At 51.0% G+C, this 22,374-nt stretch overlaps 1 protein-coding gene across 2 annotated transcripts; it reads right to left on the bottom strand.

Annotated features, from left to right (window-relative positions):
* Positions 1 to 510: 510 nt before the first annotated feature.
* PVR (PVR cell adhesion molecule) lies at positions 511 to 19,478 on the bottom strand. 2 transcript variants are annotated; one of them, XM_043899427.1, is made up of 8 exons: positions 18,876 to 19,473; positions 15,559 to 15,918; positions 13,266 to 13,556; positions 10,961 to 11,078; positions 5,674 to 5,822; positions 4,407 to 4,529; positions 2,753 to 2,784; positions 511 to 2,309 (listed from the first exon to the last, which is right to left on the bottom strand). In XM_043899427.1, the coding sequence occupies exons 1-8, from the start codon at positions 18,955 to 18,957 to the stop codon at positions 2,244 to 2,246; spliced, it is 1,221 nt and encodes a 406-aa protein (XP_043755362.1). In that variant the 5' UTR covers positions 18,958 to 19,473; the 3' UTR covers positions 511 to 2,243. The 2 variants fall into 2 exon arrangements, with proteins under 2 accessions (XP_043755362.1, XP_043755363.1); XM_043899428.1 differs by lacking the exon at positions 4,407 to 4,529 and having other exon boundaries at positions 18,876 to 19,478.
* Positions 19,479 to 22,374: the final 2,896 nt, after the last annotated feature.

The raw sequence follows: 22,374 nt of genomic DNA, 5'->3' as shown, positions 1-22,374 counted from the left end.
TTTTAAAATTAAGGTGTGCACATTGAAGTCCAGGTGGTCCAGTGGTAAAGAATCTGCCTGAGAAGGCAGCAGACACCAGAGCTGCAGGTTTGATCCCTGAGTCGGGAAGCTCCCCTGGAGGAGGTTATGGCAACCCACTCCAGTATTCTTGCCTGAGAAATTCCATGGACAGAGGAGCCTGGCGGGCTACAGTCCATGGGGTTGCAAGAGTTGCACATGACTTAGCAGCTAAACCACCACCACCATTATCCGTTTGGCTGTGCTTGGTTCTGGTTGTGGCCTTCAGGGTCTTTAGTTGCGGCGCGTGGGACCTAGTTCCCTGACCAGGGATCAAACCCAGGGCCCCTGCATTGGGAGTTTAGCCACTGAACCACCAGGGCAGTCCTCTTTGTGGCCCTCTTGATTCAAGGTCTTGCCTCCACGCCTTTGTTTCTGTCTCTCATGGTGATGGTTTGGGCAAAACTCTGTTCCTCCCCAGTTCCCACAAGAGACCCCCTTGCACACAGCCACTCGAGGTGTAATAAATTAACTTTAATAAGGTGTTTGGGGGCTGGGAACGGACAAGGGGTTTATGTGGCAGCTAGGCAACCAGTCTCCCTTTATGTGCCTGCACTGTGGAGCCCTGCTATCCTCGTCATGCCCTCACCCCTCCCATTTGGCTGGGTCCCATCTCTTCCCCACCCTTCTCTGGTTTGCATTCTCCCATCTGCCCAGACAGAAGCCCACATGTCCTTCTCACTGTCTCTTGCAGAGTGACTCATGGCCTGTTCTCCTGTTTAGCACTCTGCCCCAAGGTCTCTATCTGCCTGTTTTCTCCAACAGACAGGGGAATTCTGGGCCCGCCCCCGCCCCGATCACGGACAGTTAGAAAATAAACAAGTCAGAGTGTCAGAGAAGCTCTTCGTCCTGGGGCTTGGGCTATGTCCCTCCAGGTCTGAGGGCAGCCTGTGCTGCCCAGCTATCGCGTCTCATTCTTCAGCATCTATTTTTTTCTCCTTGTTTTGGAAACAACTTCCTGCTTTCCTCTGTGGATGACCAAGGTCTTGTTAACCCCAGCACGCTGGCCACAGGTGCTCTCCTGGGACCGCATCAGTTCAGGGCCACCACTTGCTCCTGCTCCTTGGACAGTCCCGGGGCAGCTGAGTTCCGGCCTCTGGTTCTCTTCCGATGACAAGGATCAGTGACTATTTCTTGTAAGCCACCGAGATTCAACTAAATCAGAGATTTAGAAGCTCAAGGCCAGAAGTCAAATTCTTACCAAATAAACCTCTGGTAGCTGTGACATTCTGTGTGGCCCTACTATGCAGGAAAGAATTAACCTTGTTCAAAAAAAGACCTGGCCCTTTGCCCCTGGTTCCTGTGAAGTAACTTCTTAGCCCTTCTTTGGAATGTCCTGGCTGATAGAAGGCTTTGTTTACTTGGGGCTGTGGGCTATACAGGATAATCTATGCCGATGGTATGATTCATGGTGGGGGCATTAGGCCACACAATAATGGCTTGACCTATGTTAGTGACAGGCTTCCCAGTGGGCACAGCGGTAAACAATTCGCCTGCTAATGCAGGAGATGCAAGAGACACAGGTTCAATCCCTGAGCCGAGGAGACCCCCTGGAGGAGGAAATGGCAACCCACTCCAGCATTCTTTCTTGGAGAATCCCATGGACACCGATGGGGTTGCAAAGAGTCAGACACGCTTAATCATGCACGTGCTCTTTCTTCAACTCTTTCTATGTTGGTACCAAGGTCAGCTGCATGGGTGGTCAGCCATGTCCACATGATTGACACCTCTGGAAACCAAGGCTCAGGTGCGCTTTCCTGCTTGGCAACACTCTGTGTGTGCTGTCACACGTCATTGCCGGGAGAAGTAAGTGCTGTCCACGTGACTCCACCGGGACTGAACAACCAGAAGCTTGTGCCGGGACCCAGCCCTATGAGCTTTTTCACACTGCTGTTCTTGATCTCATCCTTGCAGTGTAGTAAATTATGTCCGCGAGTAAACAGCTTTCCTGAGTTCCATAGTCCTTGGAGCGAATGACTCCACCTGAGGCTAGTCTTGTAGACCCTTGAACTTGCCCTCCGCCCGGGTCGCCATGCTGTGAGGCAGAGAGGGCATCCTTGAGGTCTGGCAGGGAAAGGGTGGCCAGTGTCTTTGGAGGGAGACTCCCTCCACTGAGGCAGGGGAGGGAGTCCAGCTGGAAGATCCAGGTCCTCACCAGCTCCAGGCTCACCAGCGTGTCCACGCTGTCACCTGGTGCCCTCTGTTGGTGGATCTGGGGATTGATTGCTGCCAACAGCTGAATATCTGACCATCTAGGGAAATACGCAAATTTTAGCCTCTTGTTCAGTTGCTCAGTTGTATCCAACTCTTTGCAACCCCATGGACTGCAGCACACCAGGCTTCCCTGTCCTTCACTATCTCCTGGAGTCTGCTCAAACTCGTGTCCATGATGCCAACCATCTCATCCTCTCTCCTAACTTTAGCCTCAAGCCCTTATAACAAAAATTCTTCCTGCCGAAGCCCAGCATGCAGAGAGCTGCAGGCCTGCTCCTTTCCCAACCGTGGAAGCCAGGGCAGCACTTCTCCAGGTATGGTCAGGAACGGGAAGGAAAGGGGAGATCTGAAAATGCAGATTCCCCAGTTAAGTGCTGCGGGTGCACAGAGATGCCTGGCCCTTTCTTGGGAAAGCCCATGGCGATTAATCTGGGGTTCGTGCAGACCCCCACCCTCTCCTCAGCTCCACCACCATACTTACCCCATTAGTAGAGGGACTGTACTGGTTCTGACCTGAGGAGACAGGAGGAGAAGTGATCAGAAGTGAATGGCAATGCTGGAAAGCATGGGAAGAAGACACAAGTGGGGGACCAGGCCCCTTGAATTCTAAGTCTCGGCTCTGCTATTGACATGGGGGAGTCATGTCCCAAAATGACTACACATTTAAAAACACAGCTGGGGTATAGGCTTCATCTCGTTATTCCTTCAGTTATTAAGTACACATAAATCTTTATTGAGCATGGGCTCTGGAACCAGACGGAAGAGTTCAAATCCCAGTCCTTTAGGAGCTGTGTGACCATGGGCAATTGACTTAACCTCTCTGTGCCTCAGTTTCCTCAACCATCCAACAAGGATTTATTCAGCAAATAGCAAATGTCTACTTTGTGCCAGATGCATTCTGGGTGCTGGGGATAGAGAGGTAAACAAAACAGACAAAAATACCCAGTGTGTGGCTTACAATGTGCCAAATGCTACGGTAAGTGCTGGGTCTACATTAACAGGTATGGATATGCCCATTTCACAGATGAGGAAACTGGGTCATAGTAAGGCTTTTGCCCATGGTGACTCCTGTGGGTTCAGGCACAGGCAGTCTGGCTCTGGATATGATGCATTCTGCAAACATTTCCTCAAATGCCTCTTTTGTGCCTGATCCAGTGGTAGGTGGTGCTGGGGACACAGCCATGACTGACAGTTCTAGCTCTGTGCTCTTGGGTTTCTCAGTCCACTGGAGAGACAGACAAGTCCCCACACCATGATGCCCCTGAGTGGGCAAGGGGTGGGGGTGGGGAAGACCAGAGCAGGTGCTTGGTTCATTTCAGGGGAAGATCAGGGAGGGCTCCCTGGAGGACAGGTCTCCCCAGTGGGATGTGAGGAGGCCTTTTTGTTTAGTGGTTGAACGAATAAAACTTTGTAACCAACAGATCTACCTTCAACTCTTGACTTTCCAGCTGTGTGCCAGCTGGCAGGTAATGTCACCTCTCTGAGCAAATGTTTCCTCATCTGTAAAATGGGCTCACAGAGGGACTCTCTTTACAGGGTGGTGGTGAGCATTCAAGGGGGCTGTGCCCAAGAAGTGCCTGGCACAGAGAAAGTGCTCGGCAAAATGTAGCTCTTGTGATTACAGAATTAGCCACAGGACTTTGCCAGTGGGAGCCATGGGGAAGGGGGCTCCAGGCAGGGGAACAGCCTTGCAAAGCCCTTGAGCCAGGGATCTGGGCACCTTTCAGAGCCAGGGATCGGGGCAACCCCTCCTTTCAGGGAGCCAGTCCTGAGCAAGGCAGATGAAGGAAAGTGGGGGGGTGAGGGGGTTAAGCGTTATTCTACACTGCATCCCTTTGGCAGGGGCTTCTATGTCACCTGGATTGAAAGCCAAAGTCCTTACTGTGTACGGGAGCTGCTCCCACTTTGTAAAAATGAATCAATGATCCAATGAATAAAACTCCCTGGTCTCAGTGTCCCTGCCTGTCCAACGGGGGAACCTCATGGTGTGGGCATGAGGGTTCACAGAGAGGTTGCCACGTGGAAGGCTTAGTACAGAGCCTGTAGGCTCATAGTAGGTGCTTAACTGTGGCGGCTGTGGTGATGTTCATTTACAGCAAGCAGGCGGGGGATATGTCAAAAAAGAGGGGACTCACGGGACTTTCTGTGCCAGAGGAAACAAAACAGCAACATCAGCATGAAAACCAACAGGATTACCGAGGCCACGATGATAATGGTCATAGAGGACGAACCCTCTTGTGGCTGCTCCCTAGGACTTTCTGCCAGAAGAGAAGGAAGCAGAGATTTAAGCTGAGAGACTTTTGGGGGGGTTTCACCTGCCCCCCAAAATATTAGACTTCACTTTTGAAGGAGGCTACCGCTCTGCCTCCCTCCGTCTATATGGTTTAGCTGAGCTTCACTCCACCCTCTGGTTCCTAGGGTGGGACTTGGGTTTTCTTTTTTTTTTAATTTTTTATTATGTGTTGGGGTAGAGCCGGTTAACAAATGATGTTGTGTTAATTTCAGGTGAGCAGCGAAGGGACTCAGCTATACATATATATGTATCCATTCTCCCCCAAACACCCCTCCTGTCCAGGTTGCCGCATAACATTGAACAGAGTTCCACCTGCTATATAGTAGGTCCTTGGTTATCCATTTTAAATATAGCAGTGTGTAGATGCCGGAGGATGGGACTTTGACCTGGGCCTGGCCAATCAGAACATTCCATTCCCTCTGGCTGCTGCAACTGGTTCATGAGGTGGGGGTGGACTGTGACCTAAGTTGAGCCAATGAGAGCCAGCCTTCGGACTCTGGCTAGAGCTATTGAAAGTGGTGTATTCTTTCTCTTGGGATTACTAAACTGGTGGGCTGTGAGCCTATAAACTGCTGGGGATCATCTTACCTTCCTGAGAGGAAAGCCCGCCAGGGAATAAAGCCAGCAAAAGAAAAGCAGAGACAATAGAGGTCAAGAAAAGTTCCTGGATTACAAAGTTGGAGCACTTGGATCTAATCATACCTGAAGGTGAATTTCTAATAAAGTCCCATTTTTGCCTGGGTTATTTTGAGTTGTGCTTCTATCAATTGCAAATGACAGAGTTCTGTCTAATATACTTGGGAAAGCCTGCCTGAGTCCATTGGGAAGAGGTATTATGCAACTACCCCACCCTGGGTTTGCAGAGGGGCTGTGCCCAGGGGCCTGGACCGTGGTTTCAATGGTTCAGATGGTGAGTTAACAGACAGTAAAGCTGAGCCTGTTGAACCTTCCATGAAGGGGCTTAGGGAAAGAATGGGAGCTTGGGAGCATTCTTGTGGTTGAGGGACTCCTTTAACCAGGGACCACCTCTAAACCCCTCCCTCAGAAGGAATCCTACTTTGATATCCATCCTAAGTTCCTCTGTTCTCCCCACCTAGGGGGCTCCTCACCTCTGAGCAGGACGGTCACGTTTGCCTGGCTGGTCCCTAGGGCATTGGTGACAAGGCAGATGAAAGTCACATTGATGGTCTCGTCCACAGTATGAATCAGGAGCTGAGTGCCCTGGGCCACAGCAGAGGGTGGCAGGGTTCCGTTGGTCCTAGGAGAGACAGGTGGGTGAGGAAGTGGTCTCAGTCGGAGGCCTAGAGTAACTGGTGTTGGGGCACTCACTTGTCGGGAGCCGTTATTGGGGGTCCCGCCCGTGACAAGGTCATGAAGAAAATACCGGGCAGGCAAGGCCGTCCGGGACCCCATCCATGACGAGGTCACGAGGAAAAAACCTGACAGGCAAGGCCGTCTAGGATAAGGGACCCTCCAGGTTGGCCTTGGCCTCTACCCCACCCTGTATCCTCCCCCCTTTTCTGCTGTTGTTCTTGTTTGCCCTGCTGCGGATTCTTGTGTTGCCTGCCCAGAGCTCTCCTGCTCCTCTTTCACTGAATGAAGACCAACTTAAAACCCTAATTAATAAATCTTCTGGACCCTGGTACCCTATGAAGGGGCCAGAGATGAAGGAAATGCTTCCATTCAAACATTTTACTGGCATTCTGGCTTGTTTGATAAATGTGTGATCTCATTGCACAAAATGCTCTTGATTGTTCTAAACATCCTAAGCACAGTACGCTAACAAAAGAAACTATTAAGCATAGGCCCCTTCGTGGGGTGAGAAAAGCTCCACAAATATGATAGCCACAAATGTGCCTAATAGAAAATACTTTAGATAGAGATTAGCTGGCGACTTCTTGCAGGTGGTTAACTTTTAGACTAAGAGCCTGTTTTGTGCCATATCTGCTGTTTCTGCAGTCCTTTGCATTTCTGTTCTGTAAAAATGTAATCCTATCTAGTTCCCATAGAGATGACGCTTATTAGAAAGAAAATAGATTAATTATAAGAAAAACAGGGTTGGCTACTGAAGTTGCTTAAGTCCCACCAGGTGCAAGCCATAAAATGTCAGCAGGCCTGAAGGCCAAATGATAAGAAAGACTCTTGTGAACGAAAAAGTATGTGGGTGACATCCAGTTTCTGTTGAAGGTCAAGTTGCTGTAATGTTTTGAGATGCCCTGTGTGTAAGCAATATGCACTTCCCCCAAAGATGTTGTTAAGGGTATAAAGGGGCCGTGCAAAAATAAACTTCAGACTTAGCCCCCGAGCTTTGTCTCACTCTCTCTCTCATTCACCGACGCCGTTTGTCCTGAGGCTTCCCCTGGATCTTGCTGGGGCTGGACCCCGGCACTCACTGTATAGCAGGAATATAGACACTCTCACGACATCTATAAGACAAGTTCAGAGCAAGCCTGGAGTTCCCCCAACTCTGCCGCTCACACTCCCATCCAGCCTATCAGCAAACCCCGTCTGCCCCATGTTCAAAATCCGCACAGATGGACTTGCCTGGTGGTCCAGTGGTTAGGAATCTGCCTGCCAATCAGTCCAGGGGACGTGAGCTCGATCCCTGGTTGGGGAACTGGGATCTCACATGCTGAGGGGCAACTAAGCTTGCAAGTCACAACTACTGAGCCCAGGCACCTCTGCTAGAGAACCTGTCTGTGCAAACCACAGAGTCCACAGACTCTGGAGCCCGCGCACCATGACTGGAGAGAGGCCCACACGCTGCAAAGAAGGTCCCGCATGCAGCAACTAAGACGCAACTCGACCAAAAATAAATAAACATTAAAAACAAAAAGAACATAACCAAAGTCTCTCCTCTGCCCAGTTGTTGTGCAGTTGCTAAGTCGTGTCCGACTCTTTGCGACCCCGTGGACTGTAGCCCTCCAGGCTCCCCTGTCCTTCACTGTCTCCCGGAGTTTGCTCAAATTCATGTCCATTGAGTCGATGATGCTATCTAACCATCTCATCCTCTGCTGCCCTCTGCTCCTCCTGCCTACAATCTTTCCCAGCATCAGGGTCTTTTCCAATGAGTCGGCTCTTTGCATCAGGTGGCCAAAGTATTGGAGCTTCAGCTTCAGCATCAGTCCTTTCCATGAGTATTTAGGGTTGATTTCCTGTAGGTAGGATGGACTGGTTTGATCTCCTTGCAGTCCAAGGGACTCTCAAGAGTCTTCACCAGCACCACACTTCAAAAGCATCAGTTCTTCAGCACTCTGTCCAGAGCCCTTCCGTAAAGGAAAAGTCCTGACGACGGGCACAGGTCCCACACAAACTGGCCCCCTGACGCACTGACCCCTTTGCTCCTGCCTCTATATCCATGGTGGCTGACTTGTTGACCCTGGAACGCTTCAGTTATGTTCCCACCTCAGGGTCTTTGCATATGCTGTTCCCTATGCCTGGAATGCCCTTCCCATTGGTACCCACACTGCTCACTCTCACTTTCAGTCCTCTACTCAGACATCACCTTTGTGACACCTTCCTTGGTTACCCTCTTTCAACTGTAGCAACCCCCCACATCCTCTGCACGATCTTTCCCACGGCACTTATCACCACCTGACACACTCCATCCTTAAAAATGGTATCTTGTTTATTTTTCTTTAAATTAAAAAAAAAGTTTTTTTTTTAAATTTTGGCCATGTCCTAAAGCTTGTGGGATCTTTGTTCCCTGACCTGTGATTGAACTCCAGGGGCCCTTGGCAGTGAAAATGTGGAAACATAACTTGTGACCCACCAAGGAATTCTGACATTACCTTGTTTGTTTCTCTCCCCAGATCTGGAGATCCGAGAGGGGGGAATTTGGTTCTTTTTCATTCACCGAAGCCTGTGGGTGGTGCTAGTGGTAAAGAACCCACCTGCCAATGCAGGAGTCCTAAGAGATGCGAATTCAGTCCCTGGGTGGGGAAGATCCCCTGGAGGAGGGAATGGCAACCCACTGCAGTATTCTTGCCTGGAGAATCCCATGGACAGAGGAGCCTGGCAGGCTACAGTACATGGGGTCACAAAAAGTCGGACATGACTGAAGTGACTTAGCATGCAGCACCTGGGTCAGTAGCATCCGACACACAGTAAGTAGTCAAGAAACACTGGTTCAGGGACTTCCCTGGTGGTCCAGTGGCTAAGACTCTGCCTTCCCAGTTCAGGGGGCCCACGTTTGATCCCTGGTCAGGGAACTAGATCCCACATGGCACAACTAAAACCCGGTGCAGCCAAATAAATAGATAAATATTTAAAAAGAAAGAAAGAAACACTGGTTTAATGGACAGAGGAGACCAGGGCATGGGGGTATTCTGCAGGGCTGGCATGGAAACCTGGCTGTATGATTCATGAGCCTGAATTGCAGTGCTTTGAGACAGGAAGGTAAAGGCCAGCTGTCAATACCAATCAAAAACCTTTGATTGGCAGCTCCGCTGGCCAACCATTGAGATGTGACTGGCTGTCCACAGAGGTGGACAGACGGGGATGCCCGCCACCACGACATTTGCTTAGTTGAGAACGGGAAAGCACCTCTGTATCCCCAGGTGGGACTGGTTATGTCATTGACAGCCTCATTTGTGACAGAGTCCTAGCCCCTCAAAGAAGCAGGTGGTGGGGTTTTGAAATGCATAAATGATGAGGACTGTTGGATAGATGGCAAGAGGGATGGATTGAAGGGCAGGAATGTGATAAACCAAGTCCAGGAAAATGTTAGTGAGAGAATCCACATAGTGGGCTTTTGAATGTTTACTGGAAAATGCTTACAAGACTTCTGTAGGCTTGAAACATTTCTTGATAAAATGCTGAGGGAAAATAGATCTATGTGCCCTGACTTGGAAAGGTGTTCACAAGAGGGACTTTCCTGGTGGCCCAGCAGTTAAGACTCTGCCCTTCCACTGCAAAGGAGCGTGGGTTTCATCCCTGGTCAGGGAACTGAGATCAGATATGCTGTGAGGTGGGGCAAAGACGAAACAAAAATGAAAGAAATGTATTCATGGACAGAGGAAAGTTTTCAAAATTATACATACAGCACAGTTTCTTTCTTTTTTTTTTTTAAGAAATATTGAAAGAAAAAAAAAGAAATACTGAAAGAAGGACAGGAAGGATATACAACAAGGGGTAACAGTGATGTTTCTGGAGATGACTGAGTACAGGACTATTGGAGCTATTTTCTTCTTTTTACTCATAACCATATTGCCTAGAGTTTCTACAGTGCTCAAAAGTTATTTTTGTAATAAGAAAAACTGGGCCCAATAAAAATGAGGTTAAATTGTTTACCCCTTTGCCTTTATCTTTCCCCACTCTTATCCTTGGTCTCAATAGGAATTTGAGGAAGTCTTTTGATTGCTCTGCTCCTCAATCAAGAAAATCGGGAGGGGGCTGCTTCCCTGGTGGTAGCTTCCAGTGGCTAAGAATTTGCCTTGCAATGTGGGTTTGATCCCTGGTAGCTCAGCTGGTAAAGAATTTTGGTAGCTCAGTTGGTAAAGAATCTGCCTGCAATGCAGGAGGCCCAGGTTTGATTCCTGGGTTGGGAAGATCCCCTGGAGAAGCAATAGGTTACCCACTCCAGCATTCTTGGGCTTCCCCTGTGGCTCAGTTGGTAAAGAATCAGCCCACAATGCGGGAGACATGGGTTCGATCCCTGGGTTGAGAAGATCCCCTGGAGAAGGGAAAGGCTACACACTCTGGTATTCTGGCCTGAGGAATTCCATGGACCATATAGTCCATGGGGTCACAGAGAGTCAGACACGACTGAGTGATTTTCACTTGGGGAACTAAGATCCCACATGCCTTGGGGCAACTGAGCCCGTGTGCTGCGACTGCTGAGCATGCATGCCACAACTAGAGCGTCTGTGCGCCACAGCAAGATCCCATGTGCCGCAACTAAGACCCGATGCAGCCAAGTAATAGATATTTTTAAAAATGAGAATGGGGACGGGACAGTATTTGCTCTGTAAGAGGTCACTGAGCAGGTCACACAAGGTGGCTGGGGAGGTGGCACAGCCCAGGGCTTAAGAGGATTGGGTTTGGAGCCAGATGCCGAAGGGACAGTCACCTCTATACCCGTGTGTCCGGGCAGATGACTACAGCTCCTGGGCAGATCTTTAACCCGGGCCTGGCGATAGTGCAAACTGTGGCCAGAGAGTGGGGATCATGTGGCATGCAGGTAAGTACCTGGCACACAGCAGGCACCCCATAAAGAGCAGGTGTGTCGACAGACCTGGACTTTATCACCTCATTAACTCTGTGCATGCAAGATATTTTCCTGGGGGCCCACAGTTGACTTCTTGTTTTGTTTTTAACTTTTCTGCTATACCCCTCCTCCCTCAGACCCTGGAGTCCAGGCCCCCAGCCCCTCCTTCCTCTGACCCAGGAACTCACGTGCTCCAGCTGTAGCCTGTGGGCTCTGGTTTGCTGCGGACGTCACAGCTCAGGGCAACCCCTCTACGGCCGATGTACCAGTTGTCATCATAGCCAGATATGGAAACCTCGGGGGGGGCTGGGGTAAACAGACACACAGGCTCAGAGACAGGGAGCCTTCAAGGGGCCCAAAGATAGCTGGGATTCATGTCACAACAGGAAGAGGGCCTTGGTGGGTTTGGGGAACAGCTCACGGTGGAGAGGCCTGGGAGGGGTCTGGGCAATGGGTTCCAGCTTCTGCCCCAAGAATAGAAGCCTGGGAGTCCTCAGCAGGGTGCTAGGACGGGGGTAACAGAGAGCGTTTCTCAGGACCTGCTTCTCTGTTGGTTTTCCCTATAAAGCCAGGTCCTGGCATGCCTGGGATGTCCTGTGAGAAAAGGCCTCCTTCTGGGTGTTCATAACACACGTGAGCATATTCAAGGCTCTGACAAGTCCTGCAGAAGAGAATCCTGGGTGACCGCATTTCAGTCTGCGTCTTACCCAACTCAAATGTGATCAACAGGGAAGATTTTTAAAGTCCCCAGGGGGAAGGCCAATGAGACAGGGTGTTTTTATATGTGTGTTGGGAAGGAGTCAGTATAGACACCGTCCTCACTCAGATCCAGTTGAGGGGGTTGGGTGTAGACAGTGCAGCAACTGTCAGGCAGGGAGTAGTCAGTCCAGACAGTGATGGGAGGACCCAGTCCATAGATGAGCCAGTGTAGACAACAGTGGAGCAAAGGGGAATGTAGACTACATGGGGGGTGGGGGTGGGGACAATGTAGGCAGTTCTCCAGGACAGCCAGTGTAGACAATGTTGTGGGTCGGTGTGAGAGAGTATCTAGGAGAACTTGAGTAGAAAATGCAGGGTGTCAAGGCAGCAGTGGTCAACTGCCAACTGCCTTCAGCTGGTGGCCTAAAGGAGTGGTGTAGACAGTGAGGGCAATGCTGTCTGGAGCCCTTAGGAGCCAGTGTAGACAATAGTGTGTGTGTGTGCTCAGTAGCATCCAATTCTTTGCGATAGCATGGACTGTAGCCCACCAGCCTCCTCTTGTCTGTGGAATTTTCTAAGAATACTGGAGTGGGTGGTCATTTCCTCCTCCAGGGGATCTTCCTGACCCAGGGATCAAACTTGCATCTCCTGCATTGGCAGGCAGATTCTTTACCAGTAGCGCCACCTGGGAAGCCCAGACGGTATTATGGCAGTGTAGGAAACACAAGGGAGTTGGTATTGATGGTGAGGAAGCAGTGTAGCAGTGTGCACAAGGTCAGTGCGGACAGTTGCCCAGGGAAGAGGGTGTAGGCACTGTGTGAGGGCTCAAGAGAGTGTTCGTGGGGTGTCCGTGTAGACAGCGGCCCCCAGGGAGCAGTGTGAACTGTGGTATAAAAAACTGGCAGAGTCCTTCCCTAGCAGTCCAGCGTTTAAGACTCAGCGCTTCCATTGCACGGGGCATGGGTTTGATCCCTGGTCAGGGAACTAAGGGGCTTCCCACGTGGTGCTAGTGGGTGAAGAACCCATCTGCCAATGCAGGAAACATAAGAGTCTCGGGTTCACTCCCTGGATGGGGAAGATCCCCTGGAGAAGGGCATGGCAACCCACTCTAGTATTCTTGCCTGGAGAATCCCATGGACAGAAGACCCTGGAACAGTCCATGGGGGCGCAAAGAGTTGGACACGACTGAAGTGACAGCATGCACGTAGGCACAGGGAGTTAAGATCCCACATGCCCTGTGGTATGGCCAAAAGGGAAAAAAAAAAAAAAAGAAGCTGATATAGACAATGAAGGACAGGGTTATCTATGGCCCAGGGGAGTCGGTGTTATATGATGTGGGGATGGGTGCTAAGGCAAGAGTCAGAGAGCCAGCTCTGATGATGAAATGATGTAATGTTGAAAGTGCCCCTCGGAGTCAGTGTAGTGGGAGGGTGGAGACAGTTGTCCAATGGCAGGGGGAGGGTGCAGACAGCTGGCCAATGGCAGAGGGAGGGTGCAGACAACTGTCCAATGGCAGGGGGAGGGTGCAGACAGCTGTCCAATGGCAGGGGGAGGGTGCAGACAGCTGGCCAATGGCAGAGGGAGGGTGCAGACAACTGTCCAATGGCAGGGGGAGGGTGGAGACAGCTGGCCAATGGCAGAGGGAGGGTGCAGACAACTGTCCAATGGCAGGGGGAGGGTGGAGACAGCTGGCCAATGGCAGAGGGAGGGTGCAGACAGCTGGCCAATGGCAGGGGGAGGATGGAGACAGTCTGGCAGCCCCTCCCGCCCTTGCTCACACTTAGACCCACTCACCGGACACAGCCAGGGTCATGGGAAACACCTCCGGCTCCTTAAAGCTCTCGTGCTCCACTCTGCAGGTGACGTTTCTGCCGTCCATCTGGCTGGAAGGTGTTAAGATTAAGAGGCTGATGACGGTGATGGTGCCGGGCAGGGGCCCTGGCACCTGGGTGGTATTGGTCTTTCCATCTGAGGACCAGGAGATGCGGGCAGGTGGGTGACCTCCTTCGGAGACGCAGCGGGCCACCGGCACAGGGTTCGGGCTGAGCGAGATGTCCAGGGTCTCAGCCTTGTTCTGGGGCTTGGCTGAGAAGAGGAGCAAAAGACACGGGTTACGCCTCACCAACAGTCATGCAACAAACATCTCAGCAGCAGGGGAGTGCCGAGATGAGGATACCGGATGTGGCCATGTTCAAATCCCTGCTCTGCCCCAGCCACAGGGTGGCCTTGGGCAAGTCCGCGCCTCAGTGTCCTTGTCTGTCAACTGGGGATAAGGGGAGGATGACCAGCGATGAGAATTTATAGATAAAGCTCTTAAAACGGTACTTGGCAGGTAATAAGTGCTCAATATATGTAATTATGATTGGTAATTGAATACGGTATCTGGCTCTGTGATGGGCAGTATTGAAGACTCAGGAAGGACTGAGACAGCCCTACCCCTGCCTTCATGGGGTGGACTATTGGAAGGGAAGACGGATTTCCCCAGACAGTGATGACTCAGACTGGGCAAGGCTGGGATGGGGGATCCCGGAAGGGGTGCCTGAATCTCGGGGGGGGGTGGTGGTGGTTACTGAGGGCTGCATGGAGGAGGGGAGGGCTGAGCTGTGCTATGGAGATTCAGACAAGAGTGACTGGCTCAAGGTTCCATAGTCGTAAATGACAGAACTGGATCTTCCCACAAGATCTGTCTGTTTCCAAAACTACCTTGCCCGTTTCTTCATCATTCTGGTGATTCCCAGACCTGGGATTTCAAGTGGTTCCTTTTCCCTCGGTACCTGTGTTCTTGTTACCCAAGATTTCTCTTTAATTTGACTCACCAGTTCTGTTTTACTCTCATCCTAAATCATAAGACCTGAAGTCTTAAGTTTTCTGAAATGATGAAAGATGCCTTTGGTTAGGGGCATGTGTCAGGCACTGTTCCAAGGAATTAACCTTTCATGAGTCATTCATGCAAGATCCGGGACAGTTCCTGACACAGAAAGTGATAGCAAGCTCCCCTGGTGGCTCAGATGGTAAAGAATCTGCCTGCAATGCAGGGAACCCAGGTTCGATCCCTGCATTGGGAAGACCCCCTGGAGAATGGTGAGTCATTCATACAAGACACAGAACAGTTCCTGACACAGAAGCAAAAAAGAAACAACAACAAAAAAGAAGCAAATAAGGAAGCTCTTATTCATCCTCATAGCGATCTCCATTTCACAGATGAGAAAACAGGCAAAGAGACTTCGCACTCAGTTGCCAAGAGGAAGGCCTGTCATATTTTCTCTGGTACTCATAAAAATGAACGCATGTTTCCATGACAATGCCGACGGCATGCTCTCCCCTCCCACCCCCCCTGTTGGAGAAAGCCCTCCACTCCTGGATATCAGAATCTTCCCCTCCCAGTCTATTTCAACTCTCCCTTTGGCTCAGTGGGTAAAGAACCGGCCTGCAATGCATGAGACAGGAGACATGGGTTCAATCCCTGGGCTGGGAAAATGCCCTGGAGCAGGAAATGGCCACCCACTCCAGTACTCTTGCCTGGGAAATCCCACAGGGAGGAGCCTGGCGGGCTGCAGTTCATGGGGTCACAAAGAGTCGGACACGACTGAGCAGTCACTCACTCACTTCCTCACCAAAGGGAGTTAACAGGAACTGACCCACTATCCCCAGCCCACATAGGTCTCTGCTCTAAGCGGTTCACCTGGATGAACTCCTTGGACCCTCAGGATAGCTTTCTGAAGGCAGCACTGTTGTTACTAAGCCTCTTTTACAGATGAAGAAAGCAGGTTTCAAGATGAATCCACCTGCCCAAGCTGGCAGTGGCTTCCCGGCTTCCCAGGCCAGTCTCTGTCCCCACCTACTTCTTGCATCAGCCACTCTCCCCTATACCACCAGCATCCCCAGATCCTCCAATCCCCTTGGCCCACAGCCTCCAAGATCTTACATCCCTGGACCTCCCCTGCATCCTGCAGGGTCATTGCCCTACCTCCTTCTTGTTTCCCTCGAAATTTCTCCCTCCCTCCTGGGCCCTTCCCTCTATTTGCTTACCTCCCTACTACCCCACTCCACATCCCTCCCTTTCGGCTCCTCCCTCCTCCCAGCTCACCGAGCACGCGGAGCAGGATTCGAGCGCTCTTGTCACCGTTAGGGAACGTGGCGAACTGGCAGGTGTAATTAGCTTCATCTTCCACGCTCAACTCCCGCACAACCAGCGAGGCGTCCCACAGCTTCTCACCGGGCTTGGCGGCTATGAATTCCAACCGACTAGACTCGTGAAAGCTGGGGCCCTGGGCGGGGTGGAAGACCGCCACGCTGCGGGCGAGCTCTGCCTGTCTCTGTTTTGTCCAGGTCACTTGCGTCACCGTCACATTGTGTTCCAGGGGGTATAGTTTGCATGAAAGTATCACGGTTTCTCCCAGGAAGCCGGACACCTGGAGTGGGGCCCGCACTGTGATTATCTTGGTCCCTGCGGGGAAACACAGGGTAGGTCACATCTGAGTGTCCCTGATCTGGATGGGGTAGGGGGCTCCTGGAGCTTGGAGCCCCTTGGGTGTCTGTGTGTTGAGGGGAACGGGGATGCGGAGCACCAGTCCTGGTCCAGGGGTGAGGATGAGATGGGGGCTGGACTGGGTCTGCAACTGGGTCCCGTTCCCTGCCTCCCCCACAATTGGGTTGTTATTACTGTATATCCTCTATCTCAGCATCGTCAGTTTTTAAAATTGCGGTCTGTGTTGTGGTTAAAAAATTAAATTTGCCTCTTAAACTACTTTAAAACATATAATCCAGTGGCAATTGAGTACATTCATGATGTTGTACAGACAGCATCACTGTCTAGTTCCAAAACTTTTCTGTTAACTCCAGTCATCAATTTTAAGATGCACTGGGATGCTCTTAGAGCATTTCCAATTTAGAGATATGGGAAGGGGAGAAAGGGGTTCTCAGGTGGCTCAGTGGTAAAGAATCCACCTGCCAATGCAGGAGATGCTGGTTCAATCCCTGGGTGGGGAAGATCACCTGAAGTAGGAAAAGGCAACCCGCTCCAGCATTCTTGCCTGGAAAATTCCATGGAAGAGGAGCCTAGTAGGCTACAGTTCATGGCGTCACAAAGAGTTGGACATGACTGAGCATGCGTACGCACACACGTGTGCGCACACACACACACACACACACACACAAGGGGGAAGAAATTCAACATCTTAGGATCCAAGAAATAAAGTAGTATTATTACTCTTTGTGGCCTTGGGTTTGGAAAATGTTTGTAGGGGGTCCAAGCATAAGAAGGGAGTTGATGGGACTTCCCTGGTGGTCCTGTAGTTAAGACTTCCAATGCAGGAGGCACAGGTTTGATCCCTGGTCAGGAAGCTAAGATCCCACATGCCTTACAGCCAAAAAGCCAAAACATAAAAGTGAAGCAGGATTGCAACAAATTCAGTAAAGACCATTAAAAAGTGTCCACATTTTTTAAAAAATGCTTTTTTAAAAAGAAGGGAGGTGATTATAGCCCCAAGGTTTGGGATCCCTTCAGCTCTCTGCTGTGAGGGCTTCAGGCAGACTCCTTAACATCTCCGATTTTTTACTGCTAGTTTGTGAAATAGCACTAATTACAGCTAACATTCTGGGGTTGCTTACACAGATTAGGAGCTGTTCAAAGTGCTTCACACATCTCCCAGCATTTAGTCCTTAAGCAGCATATTGAGGCAAAGCACCACTGTCAGCCCCACTTTATGGAGGGGAAATCCAAAGCACAGAGTCTTTTGCTTCAGGTCACACTGAGGGCAAATGGCAAAGGTGGGATTTGAACCTGAGCCATCTTCAGTCAAGACTCCTGATCTCTAATCTACAGACTCCATATGAAAATCATTCTCCCTAGAGTCCCAGCACACACTAGATCCTCAATATGTGTTGACTTTTATCCATATTGATAAACATAATTAATAAACATCCTTATTAATAATAATAGGGATAAAGGAGAAGGCAAGAAGGAGTTAAGTGCTTTGAATCTCAGTCCTTCCACTCACAAACTGTGGCCTTTGTGCCCGTGGTTTCACTCCTCTGAGCCTCCATCTTCTCATCTGTAAAATGGGGGGTGGTTGTAACTTCAGAGGGAGTTGGGAGGACTAAATGATGAAATTTATGTAAAGACATATGCCAAGCACTCTATACCAGTGAATATTATAATTATTGCTACGAGGAAGAGGAGGTCAGGACATAGTGGACTGGGGTGCTTGGAGCAAGGCGTGTGGAGGAGGGACATGGTCTGGACATGAGGCGATTGAGTGGTGAGCTAAGCACCCTAGTCTCGGATCGAATGCCAGCTCATCCATGGATGTACTGTGCAGCTCTGGGCAAGCGTGTCTCCTTCTCTGATGGTAAGACCTCTGTGAGGATGACACTGGGTGAAGTGGCCTTTCTCTAGGTTTATACCCTGTGTCATAGCCAGGCCCAAGTTTCACTGTGGGCCAGTCCTCCAACCCTCTCCAAGGTCCATGAGATCCACACTCCTAGCACTAGGATTTTCTCCCTCATTGGACAGAGGGGTCAAGTGAGCCTTGCATGGTCAAGCTACCCGCCTGGGTAAACCAGCAAGTGAGGAGCAGAGCCTGGGTTGAGACCTTCTGGGAAATGAGGAGACTCTGGTTTCCTCGAGTCTGTGTTCAGTATTATTACTGTTCATGTGAGTCATCACGGTCATTATTGTTTTTCTTCAGTGCATCTAGCTCAGGGTGTTTCCAAGACACCATCTTACAAGGTAGGCGGGATTCCACTCTCCTCTCCTTCCTCCTCCCAGCCCCCAGTAGACATTTCAGGGAAACAGGGAGCTCGGGTCACTTTCCTGAGCTCACACAGGCGTTAAATGCCAAAAGCTATTTTGAACTCACCGCTGTCTGACGTCAGAGCTATACTCCCAGTATGCGGAACGCGGCCCATAGTACGCACTCAATAAATGTGTGTGAGATGAATGCGTGAATGAATGAATGAATGGCCGCGGCCTAGAGCCAGTCGCGGTCGAAGGGGAACGAGAGAACGGGGTTATTTGCCGTTGCCCTCCTTCCCCTCATCAAGCATCCTCAGTGGCTGTTAGCTGGCTGTTGAGGACTGGGGAGAAGGGTGCGCTCACATGGCGAGCAGGTGCCCGGGTGTGCTGTCCGGGCAGGTGTGTCACGGAGAAAGTTCACCTTCCGCCTTATTTTCCCCCGGAGGCCTGCCCGCCCTGCCCTTCAGAAATCTCCCGAAGTCCGGCGGTTTTCCGGGAAGCTATCAGAAGAGTCTGGCCCCGGCCCGGCGTTCCTGCATCGCTAGGGCGGAGGGGAGCGGGCGGGCGGGCGGCGAAGGGCAGCTAGCAGCTTAGGGTGGGGCGAGCGCCCGGGCCGGTGGGGAGGGAGAGGGGGAACGGGGGTCGCCCGATCGCGCGGGGTCACTCACCGGCTCCCAGGGGCGCCCAGAACAACGGCAGCAGGAACTGCAGCAGCAGCAGCAGCCGAGTGAAGAGAAAAGTAGAGGCCATGCCGGCTTCCTCTCGGCGCCGCTGGGCAGGACGCGCCCGGCCTCCTCCGCTCGAGCCGGGAGTCCGCTCGCTCTGCCAGCCGCGCGGGCGCGGCTCGTGCTGATTCCGCACCTTCTGGGCAGGAATCCCGGCTTCACTCAGCCGCCGCAGCCTCGGGGAGGACCTCCTCGGACTAGCAGCGAGGAAGAAGTAGAAATGGGCGCCCTCGCAGGTACCCGTCTGGCTCCTCCGGCGCCCGCGGAGGCGCAGGGCACTGCCCCTCCCTCCGCCCCCTCGCTACACCCCACTGACGTCACCTACGACGGTGACTTCGCTGGGACTCGGGTTCGGATATGTGGTTGCTTCAGTCGCTGAGTCGTGTCCTACTCTTGGTGACCCCACGGACTGTGGCCCGCTAGGCTTCTCTCTGTCCATGGGATTTCCCAGGCAAGAAGTACTGCGGCGAGTAGCCATTTCCTTCTCCAGGGGGTCTTCCCCACTCGGGGATCCAACTGGGGTTTCCTTCTGCGCTGCAGGCAGGTTCTTTACGGCTGAGCCCCGAGGAAACGGAGGCGCTGGCAAAGAGGTTCCGCGACTAAAGTTCAGGGTTGGCGAGGGACAGAGCAGGGATTCGAGTCTATCATGGGGACAGACCCTGCGTTCCTAACCCCCAAAGCTGCCACCCCTGGGGTCACATTGGGCAAGTTGCCTCTCCTCTTGGGGCCTCAGTTTTCTCATCTGAAAAATGGACAGGATAACAATACCCTATCTGTTTGTAAAGACTTAAACATGCAACTGCTTATGTTACCGAGTCCAAGCTGGTTCTGCTCCCTGCCGGACAGGCCAATGAATCAGATGAGGGATTGAGGCAAGGAAGAGATTTTATTTGGTTTCTCTCCTGAGTAAGATGACAGGCTAGTGCCTCAAAATAACCATCTTATGGGGTCTGGGTGCTAGGTTCTTTTATAGATCAGAGATGGGAGGAGTTGAGGAGGCAAAGTAAAAAAGCCATTAATCTTGCAAACATCTCCCAGAATGGCAAGCCTGAGGCAGGGAATGTGTTCATTTCCTCCTGCCATGGATAGGTGGACTGAACCCTTACAATTAACTAAATTAAACCCTTAATTTAACAGTCAGGCAGAGGGGCAGGATTCTCTGAGGTCGGCCATTCTGTATGATTATAATAACAAAAGCAACAAAAAGCAAGTCAAAGAAACAGTTCCAACATGGAGTCAGAATTGGCTTCTTCTCTACAACACTTGGTCCAATTTCTGGTATATATTTTGTACTCAGTAAACAGCCGCGATCACAAATAACAACTCATGTTGCTTTACAGTTATTATAAAATAATATTGATGGCATTGAATATTAATATCCTCACTTAGATGAGAATGACAGTTCATTCAGTTATCATTCCACAGATACTTGTTGAACCAGGCAGTATTCCAGGCACAGGGGACACAGCAGAAAGCAATACAGACAAAAATTCCGGCCTTCATGAAGCCCACTTCTAGTGGAAGGAAACAGACCACTAAAAGAGCAATACAGAGAATAGCATCATGTCTGGAGGTGATAACGGTCAGGGATGAACATAGAGGGGAGAGAGATGGGAGAGACCAAGACAGAAATGGAGGAATGACAGAGGAATGGAGATAAATTCACTCTCAGAGATAGTCATGGGAGATGGGGAGAAAGAGAAAACACAAAAGATACAAAGATACAGAAACACAGGACAGAGGGGAAGGTGGAAGAGAATCAAGAGGTGACAGAGAGACCCAGACAGCGCTGTGCTCGGATATAAAACTTGTGAGACTTCCTCGTCCCCAGTCCTGTTCATCCTAGCCAGGGTCCCCCCCTGGCCCACTAGCAATTCCGACCCTTGTTCTGTGACATCCTCATGTCTTTCTAGAAGATTCCCCCTTTGGACTTGGGCCAGTTCGGAGGATACTGTTTCTTGCTGTCCTCTCTGCCTTGGTCCCGGAGCAGCCAACTCCTGGCACACAGCCATGGGTGGGTGGTTCTGATGCTGGGTGTCTCTCGCTCTGCATGTACGTAAGTGAATTTCTGAATGGAAATGTGGAAGCGGGTCTCGGGGAAATCTCTGAATTTTCTGGCACTCTTGCTTGGAGCCTGTGAGTAATTTCCAAACTGGGAAACTGCCTGTTGCCTTGTTCCTCCCTGAGCTGTGATGTCACCTCTGGGGTTCCCCCTCCTCCCAGGGCTCCCAGCTACGGCTACTGTGGTTTCAGTAGCCACCTCTCTGACTCTGGATGGTTAGCAGCTGCCCCCTTACCCTCACCAATGTTTGGACGTCATATTTGGGGCCCAAGTCACCCCACGTTCTGTCTTCTCCTCACTGGACATCTGACTTCTTGGCAACAAGAGTGGGGCCTCTGCTTCAAATCAGACCATTAGAACCTTGGTCCTGAACAATTCATGCAGTGGGGATACCATAGGCTCTGTTATTGAAGCTGAAAAGTGGGGTCAAGGCAGGGCTGAGGGTCAGGGATGGGGTGAAGGTTAGGGATGAAGTCAAAGATGGGGTCAAAATAGGAGGGCCTTGGGGATAGGGTTAGGATGTGGTAAGGGTCATTAGGAGGGGAAGGTCCTTTGGTGGCTGGTATTCCCAGGGAAAAACCCTTTGAGTCGATAAATACTTGGGAAGGCCAAAAGCTCCAGGCTGTCAAAATCTCTGAATTAAATAAAATGTCCTGGACTTCCCTGGTGGGTATTGCAACCTCCAGTATTCTTGCCTGGAGAATCCCATGGACAGCGGAGTCTGGTGGGCTACGGTCCATAGCGTTGTAAAGAGTCAGGCATGGCTGAAGCAACTTAGCACACACACAGAGTGAATGGGAATCCTCCTGCCAATGCAAGGGATATGGGTTTGAGCCTGTGGGAAGATTCCACATGCCTCGGAGCATGTGGGCCTGTGCTCTAGAGCCCGTGAGCAGAAACTACTGAACCTGCACCACACAACTACTGAAGCCCATGCTCCTAGAACCTCTGCTCTGCAACAAGGGAAGCCCCATCTAGTCCCAACTAGAGGAAGCCTGTGTGCAGCAATGAAGACCCAGCACAATGAAAATAAAATAAATTAATAAGATAAAACATCTTGTTGCAGGTCTGAGTATGGCTGGGCAAGGCCATGATGGAGAGAGAAGGGTGCCAGCTGGAATGGGTGGGTGGAGTTAAGGAGTTGTCTGGTTCCCAATCGCCGCCCCCCACTCCAGGCCCTTTCCACCTCTGAGCCCTGAGAGTGGTCTGGTGTCCCATTGAAACCACCTTCCTCTGGTTCTCACAGCTCCCTGGGCTCTCCCACCATGGCCCTTGGCTCTTTGTATTAATTCAAGCAATACATGTTGATTGAGCACCTACTGTGTGTTTGGCCCTGTCCTAGGTGCTAAAGATACAGCGATGTTCAAGAAACAAAGTTCC

The sequence above is a fragment of the Cervus elaphus genome, chromosome 4, assembly GCF_910594005.1.
Source record: "Cervus elaphus chromosome 4, mCerEla1.1, whole genome shotgun sequence".
NCBI classification, from domain to species: Eukaryota; Metazoa; Chordata; class Mammalia; order Artiodactyla; family Cervidae; genus Cervus; species Cervus elaphus.
The sequence above is the reverse complement of the archived record's forward strand: the minus strand, read 5'-3'. Positions and strand labels throughout refer to the sequence as shown.